The 8,040-nt window shown below is 38.9% G+C and overlaps 1 protein-coding gene across 3 annotated transcripts in view; it reads left to right on the plus strand.

The window, feature by feature from the left end:
• Window positions 1-7,642, plus strand: part of LOC108312948 (sulfotransferase 1C1) — a 131,924-nt gene extending 124,282 nt beyond the window's left edge. For 2 of the 3 annotated variants that reach the window (XM_017541115.2, XM_017541116.2), the window contains exons 4-8: window positions 1,780-1,877; window positions 4,484-4,610; window positions 5,571-5,665; window positions 6,846-7,026; window positions 7,259-7,642. In XM_017541115.2, coding sequence (XP_017396604.1) covers window positions 1,780-1,877; window positions 4,484-4,610; window positions 5,571-5,665; window positions 6,846-7,026; window positions 7,259-7,371 — 614 coding nt within the window. In that variant the 3' untranslated portion in view covers window positions 7,372-7,642. The remainder of the gene's footprint in view (window positions 1-1,779; window positions 1,878-4,483; window positions 4,611-5,570; window positions 5,666-6,845; window positions 7,027-7,258) is intronic. The other variant, XM_017541117.2, reaches the window with a different exon arrangement.
• Window positions 7,643-8,040: the final 398 nt, after the last annotated feature.

An 8,040-nucleotide genomic window follows, 5' to 3' on the forward strand; every position in this document is an offset into this window, starting at 1 on the left:
TCTATCCTTGATACTTGAAGCACAGCCTGCTTGGAGATAACATTTTTTGTTCACATTTTCTGTCCTTAATTTCTTTAAAATGCTGATCAACAGATTCCTTGCTTTTTATGATGTTTTCAAGAGTTTGATGCCAATTTGGTTCCATTGGCCTTAAGGATTATTTCCTATTTTGCATGAGGCATGAATTTTTTTAAATCATAAAATATAATAATTTTACCATATGTTTCAAAATTGATCATTATGAATCAACTTTCCCTGATGCCCTGTGGTTAACATATAAATTCCAGTCTTTTTCTCCAGAAAACTGTTTTAGATTACAAGTTTAAATACTAGTTTTATTCCACTGTTTTCATTTTCTTCTCAGGAACTCCAGCTTCTACTAATGTTAGACCTTCTTTACCTGTCTTCAACGTCAGCCACTTGCTCTCTGAACCTTTCTACTTCTTTCTTTTCCTTGTGTCATTGTCTTAATTGGTTTAATGCTTTTCTTCAATAGCATTTATATTTTCATTTATTCTATTTCCCATTATCATTTTTATAATTTCATTTTTAATGCTAATTTACATTTTCTTCCTTTCTTTGAGTCCAATCAAATCTTTTACACTTTCTCTTTTTGTCCATATCTGCTTTTACTTTTTGTACTTCTGATTTCAGATTTTATTTTCATATTCCCAAATGTTTGTTTCAAGATATTTAATTTAGTTTAAAATGTTGCATTTTCATTTTCAACTTTGTAGTTGATTCTGTGGGGATTTGATTTGATTTTTTTTATTTGACTCTTTGATTTTATAATAGCTTTGCGTCAATGAAATTTTTTTTTTTTTTTTTTTACTTCATGAACACAGTTTCTAGTTTGAAAACGTCCTCTTCTGTCAGTTCTGCCTTCTTCTGTGCAGTGCTGTTAACAAGTACTTAGTACAAGTTAGTTGGGAGGAGCAGAAATTGGCATCCTTTTACTTTCTTTCTTTTATGCAGAATTTTTAATTTTCTCTCTTTTGCTTCCTTCTATCCCTTTGCTGCTGTACCTCCAAGGAGAACCTCCCTTTCCTTACATATCTCATTCTCTATCAGAAGCTATCTTCTCCATAGCTGACATTTATGCTTTATTTGCAAGCCCCTTCCATGAGGTTGGTGCTGCACATGACTACATCCAGCCTATATTCAGCATTTCAGCAGTCAGCATTGGACTTTCTATTTCCAGGAATGACTTTGTCTGTGCTTTATTTAAGTCTTTCTTGTCTCTTTACTGTTTTTTACAAAGCTTCTCCTCCTTGGCTCTCCACACTCACAGACTGACTGATTTCTCATCCTGGCTTTCACATTTACTAACTTGGAAAAATAACTTGATCACTATAAGGCAGTTTTTCAGCTAAAAATATTTCCCAGCACAATGCTTTCACATGCCTTATGGCTATTGTAGTTAGTGGCCTTGAAAGTAAAAGTTGAAAGAAAATTTTGCATTCTTTAGACAGAGCTACTGGAGCTACAGAGCTGTTCTCATCAACCATCTTTATCTGCCCACAAAAGCACACACTGATGCCCAACAAGTACAGGAAGTAATATACTTCCATTGTTTTCAATATTTCATCAGTGCTTTCCTCTACCAGAATGAGCAGTAAAGCTGTCATCAGAAAGGAAACATAGGCATAAAAATTATTAGTTTAGACAGATTGCTGACTACTGGGTCAATCTGATTTCAAATGATTGGCACAGCAGTAATATCAAATCTATGCAGCTGATGAGAAATGTTTGGCTGAATGGTGTGGCCTTGTTTCCCAGGTCTGGATCTGGCTAACAAAATGCCTTCTCCTAGAACTCTGAAGACTCATCTGCCTGTTCAGATGCTACCACCTTCCTTCTGGAAAGAAAATTCAAAGGTAAGAAGAGCGAACTCTTCAAACCCAATTTGATTAGCATGGCCTAATAATGTCTCCAAGTAGAAACAGTAAAAGACGCTAAAAGAAAGTCAGTGGAGCCATATGGCAGATGATGGCATTACCCCACATTTCCACCTACTCCATTCTGGATTTATCTTCCTTCAAAATATTATTTTGGGGTACATATTGGGAAATTTTCAGACAAAATTATTTTGACTGCCATCTAAGCCACATTCAAAGAAGGTGATCAATGAAACAAGCAGGTGTTTCCTGAGGAAGAGTGATCTCTTAGATTGTCCTCTAAGGAACCAGCAGAGTCAGACCTGAAAGAAAACTATTTGGAGGAAAACCTGTGAAAAGTGGAGTAAGACAAGTAAGTATGGAGAACAATAAGGTCATGATGCAAGTCTGACCCCTATGAAGGAGAGGCAAGGAAGGAAAGTTGAAGACTCAGACTACAGTGCAGCCATGAGCAAGGTTCATCCAAGTTGATGGGGAGTCCTCCAGTCAAACTCAGCCATCAGAGAGTCCCATATCTCATAGAGTGGACCTGCGTAGGCATGCCTGCTGTGTTTACTCATTAGACAAGAGCAGCCATTTGGAAAATGTGTTTTTGTAAAGAACATGGTAGTGGATTCAGAGTACAGCATTTGAGGCTATCCATCACTTATGCTTTCCACATCCAGAGATCTGAACAGTCCATGTTCATGGCCACCATCTGGCTGCCCTGATGAGATAATGTACACCTTGGTATCCAAAATCTGCTCCTCTTCCTTTCAGGATGAGAAGTATGATTTTGTCTTATTTCAGTTTGTTCCCTGCTCCGACACACACACCTTAATAGACAACTGAGAGATCAACAGACTCTCAGAAAGCATATCTCATGAAGCAAGCTCCTAGGTACTGTTACACCTTTACTTCCTCTGCTTTCAAAAAATATAATTTTTGACACTTCCTAATTCAGATCCTATAAATGCAGTGTACATTGAATGTACCAGTGTTTCCTTCTGATTTCTGCTTTATAAGCTAGTCTTAAATTAATGAAATGTGTAATATAAACAAAATATTGACTTATACATTCGCAATAAAAAGTAGAGCCATTCAGCAGAACCAAATGCTTGTATCAGCTAGACCAGCACATCATCTCTTTGTGGGCAACCTGCTTTGTAAACACAGTTATCTGAAGATTGCTGAGAAAGTCAGTTGATGTTAAAAAGTGTTTTTCAGCTAAGACAACTGCAGAGTCTTAACAATCTTCTAGACTGAATTTATCAAGAAAACCATAATGGTCAAATCTAACCAAGATACTCTCTCCTTGGTGCAGTGCTCAGATACATGATGTAAGTAATTGCTTTTGACTTCCTCTTTCTTCTGAGCTTCCATGACTCACCAGCTCTTTATTTTGCCCATCTCCTATCTCCAAATAAGGTACAATACAATTGAATAGTTTTTCAAGTATCTGCTTGCTTTACTTCCCTGATTTGCTGATTTGCTTCCCTAAGATCATGCCCAGGTCACCTGGATGTGTGAAAACTTCTTGGTTTATTCCCACAGATAAATATCTTCACTAATTATATGTTCATTTTATTCCTCAAGAACCAGTATTTTCTCCAAATCTTGTAGACTCATTGTCAAAAGACATACTAACACTTTGTTAGTCATCAGACTAACATCTTCTTTTTGTAAAATCAGGTCTTCTAAATAATGTAAACATCTCAGTGGTAGTACTTCCATTTAGACTTGGTGTGAATTATTTGAGTAGGAAATGATTGTAGGGAGCTTAATCCAAGTTTTTCATTTTATGATGGTATGGTAGCCTTAAAAAAGGTCACTCCAAGATAGCTACATCTAATCACCAGCACCTGAAGATTTACCACATATTGCAAAATGGACTACTCAGATGTGACTAAGTTAAGGATCTTGAGATGGGGAGATTATCTTGGATTGTCTTGGTCTTAAATATCAGCACAAGGGTATTTAAAAGTTGGAAACAAGCATACCAAGGGAGGAAATAGGAGCTGTGACAACTGAAGCAAGAATCTGGAGGGATTCAAGGAAGGGGTCAAGAACCAAGGAGTACAGGTGGCCTCTAGATGCTAAAAACAAGAAAATGAATTGTCCCCAGACCCATTAAAGGAACCAGCCTTGCTGACACCTTGACTTTAACCTCTTGTACTCTCTACCCTGTAGAACTGTGAGAAATAAGATTTTGTTGCTTATGAGCCACTCAGCCTGTGGTATTTTTTTTATAGAATCCTAGATGGATGAAGATAACATGAGTAGCCTCCTTAACTTCCAGAAATATCACAGTTAGGGTGAATGTAGTATGCACCATGTAGTATCCAAACTAGGACACTTCTGTGATAGAAAAGAGGTGCTCTTAATGATCATGTTAAGACCACAGCTATAAAGTGGAACTGTGCCTAGGCAAACTAAAAGGGATAGTCACCTTTGATCACAGAAAACGCATAAACATTCAATTATTCAAATAGGATAGTCCAAGACTCTACAAAGAGGCTTTCTAAGATTATGGTCCTCTGTACTGGATGATACTTTGCTGTCTTGCTTTCTCTCTGCTTCTCATTCCTCTTGCTGGCCAATTCCAGATTATCTATGTGGCTAGAAATGCCAAGGACTGTCTGGTCTCCTACTACCATTTCTCAAGAATGAATAAAATGTTGCCTGACCCTGGTACATGGGAGGAATATGTTGAGACATTCAAAGCTGGAAAAGGTGAGTGGAAGAAAACTGTGAGTTCATATTTCCTTATTCATTCATCTGCTGAGAGCAGAAAGGAAGATAATTTTCATTGAATGGCTGTATCTATCAAGGTCTTGTGAGGAAGTAGATGGCACACTCAAACCAGGTCATCTGGGAAGACTCTAACAACAAGACTATTTACAAGGCTATGAGCAGAGTTTGAGGAAACTGACAAGGGCTAGTACCATATTCTGGGGAGAGTACCAGCAGAGAGCCAGATCTCTCCAGAGACAAAAGAGGACCCCTTGACAGGGGCTAAAGCCTTTGGTGGGGGAAGCAGTGAACCACAGTGAGCCTACAGGAAAGCCATCAGGGAAATAAACACAATGTCTTCCTCTCCTTCTGCCTCTAAACGCCTTCCTCTGCCTCTTACTGACACAGTCCAGCTGCAATCCTGAGGGCAAAGGAGCCCATCGAAACAGTCCATGCAGGATACTATGCAGGGCACCAAGCAGAGAGGAAGAGGATGGAAAGTGGAGTTGGCAGAGACAACAGAAAATACCCAGCGAGCCTCTCTTTTTTCTATTTACCATCAAAGAGAGTAAAGGTGCCCAAATATCCCAGTATTTATAAATTTTTCATAGTAAAAGTCTTCTTTTTCAGCCTGTTCAGAAACAATATTTATTGTATAATATTGACCAATGCACTATGTGATGATGCAAGGAAAACAAAGGTGTTGAATTCCTGGCCACAAGACAATCTTTCATGGAGTAATAAGTTCGAGGGTGGAAATATAAGCCAAGGGATCCAGAATACTTTTTATCATCATCCTAATTAAAAAAAAAATCCCTGTCTTATGTAAATGAGAATTCTCCCCAGGGTCTTTGGTCTTCTGGTTGTATTTACTAAATGTCCCCTTTTATTTGAAACAATCAGGTTTGTTTTACAAGTTTCATCATGGCATTGACATCTTATCTCTCTCCTTCTCCTCAGTGCTGTGGGGTTCCTGGTATGACCACGTAAAGGGATGGTGGGATGCAAAAGACCAGCACCGTATTCTCTACCTCTTCTACGAGGACATGAAGGAGGTGAGGGCAGTGCCATCTCCATCAGATCCTCCCACATCCTAGGATACATCAATCCCCATTTAGAACCATAGCGCATGGGCTTTCTTACAGAACAGCCTTCAGTGCAAGTCCATAACACTCTTTGCAACTCAGTTTTATCCTCAAAGGTCTAACTACTTTTTTGGTATTCTAAATTTTCTTTGCTTTAATACAGTTTTCAAAAGATTCTTCTTCCACAGGAAATAGCACATGCTTTATAGTTGAATCAATCTGTTGGATCCTGATACTTATGAGCCAGATACATTTATCTACAAAGCGATATCACGTGTATACGTGTATCTCATGAGATCTTTTTAAAGATTTACACTATCACATTTGTAAAGTGTACATAGTTGTGTTCAAGAAATTTAGCTTCCTTCTCCCTCTTGTACACCTCAACCCCATATCATAAAGTAAAGTTTACTCCACATAAACACTGGTAGGATTTATCCCATATATTGGGACAGTGGACTGATTTCTGAATTTCAAACCATGGTGTATGAGTGGCTGCACAAACTCACTCTTATGACCCAGTGCTTCAGCATCCTAGAATTTAAAAAGTAGCATCTAAGATGTCCTTGGAAATTTAATCAAAAGCTATAGCTTTCTCTCTTTCTGTATCTCTTTGATGAAAAGGATCCAAGAAATAAGGACTTATATTTTTGGGTCAACTTGAGATTCATTTTATTCCTCCTCTTAGTGACCTTCTATTAAATTAACAGGTTCTTTTTGCCATCTATTGTAGTCCAAATACTAGAGTTAGTCACACTATACTTCACCACCAACATTGTTCCTCCTTCACACAACCATCCCTCATCTCTCCCAGGAGTTATCATTGCTCCTTCTCACCAAATCTTCTGGCACCCTGTATTACTCTGCAGGCAACATGTACTTTTTCAACCAGCAGTGTGGTTGTTTGTGTTTATGTTTAATTCCCTTCCTGCAAGGTAAGCCTCCTAGGGCAGGGACAGCCCTTATCTTTGTGTTGTTGCAGCATCTGAGACAGTACAGTGCCTTGCACTAGGAGTCACTTGAGAAATATTTTTGGAATATGTTTGAATTGATCCTTTAACTCATTTCTTTCAAAATACTGTCCAAATGGAACATCATCCCCAAGGGAAAACCCAACATGATTTGTTTGGTGTGACTGTTCCACATACAGGACCCAAAGCGGGAAATTGAGAAGATACTGAAGTTCCTGGAGAAAGACGTATCAGAGGAAGTTCTGAATAAAATCATCTATCACACCTCCTTTGATGTAATGAAGCAAAACCCAATGGCCAACTATACCACTTTGCCCACCAGCATCATGGACCACTCCATCTCCCCTTTTATGAGGAAAGGTAGATAAGCTTTGTAGTCTAAGATGTCAAATGGAACTTTGTGGTCCCCATGATCTGGGTAGATTTTCCAGTACTGCTTCATGCTCCATTATTTATTATTTCCAGCAGCACCGCTGTACAATTTTTACAGGCAAGCTGCCTGTTTCTCTCCATTCTTGGTGGGGTTCCAAGAGTGCATGCTCACCTCTCCCTGTACTCCTGCAGCAATCAGTCAGATTTTGCCTTGTTTCAGGGATGCCTGGAGACTGGAAGAACTATTTTACTGTGGCCCAAAATGAAGAATTTGACAAAGACTACCAGAAGAAGATGGCGGGAAGCACCCTAAACTTTCGCACAGAGATCTGAGAGCAGTCAGGGAGTCTGCCCTGGACTTTCTTACCAGATTTTTGCCATTTTAGCCTCATGATCAAGGACACCTAAAACAAAGATACCCTTCCTCCAGTCTGGAGCTGCTACACACTAGCTATAGACCCTATGCCACTGTGATAATACTTCATCAAAATGTAACCAAATCCTAGGTGGTTTTTAATTAAGATACATGATCCCTCATATAGACAGCAACCACATAATGTACTCACCTGTCCTAATGCAAAATAAAGGTAATTTAGTTCCATCACTGGTTTACAATGGTAAAATAAATAAAGAAATAGGTAAGAGTCTAATTTCAACATAAGAGAAAGTGAACAAGAGAAGAATGAGGATGAGAGTGGGCACTAGGGAGAATGTGAGGAGGAATTGGTTTTTATTTTTAAAAGTCAGGAATGAGAAGCAGAGGTTAGTCCTACTCTTAAAGACATCAGATTAGGATGTGCGGAGGGTGGCATGAAGGATGGAATGCTGTGAGCTGGGTCTGATTCAGGTGGCTTCAAGCTGAAATGGTCCCAAAACCAAAGAGAAAGGCCACAGGAGAGGAATTAGGAATGCAAGATGAGCAAGAAACTCAGCCAGCTTCTGTGGCCAACACAAGGCTGGAAAGCAGAGAAATATTTTGTCTTTCAGATGGACTTCTCGGTG

Source organism: Cebus imitator, unplaced genomic scaffold (genome assembly GCF_001604975.1).
Source record: "Cebus imitator isolate Cc_AM_T3 unplaced genomic scaffold, Cebus_imitator-1.0 Scaffold131, whole genome shotgun sequence".
Classification (NCBI taxonomy): domain Eukaryota; kingdom Metazoa; phylum Chordata; class Mammalia; order Primates; family Cebidae; genus Cebus; species Cebus imitator.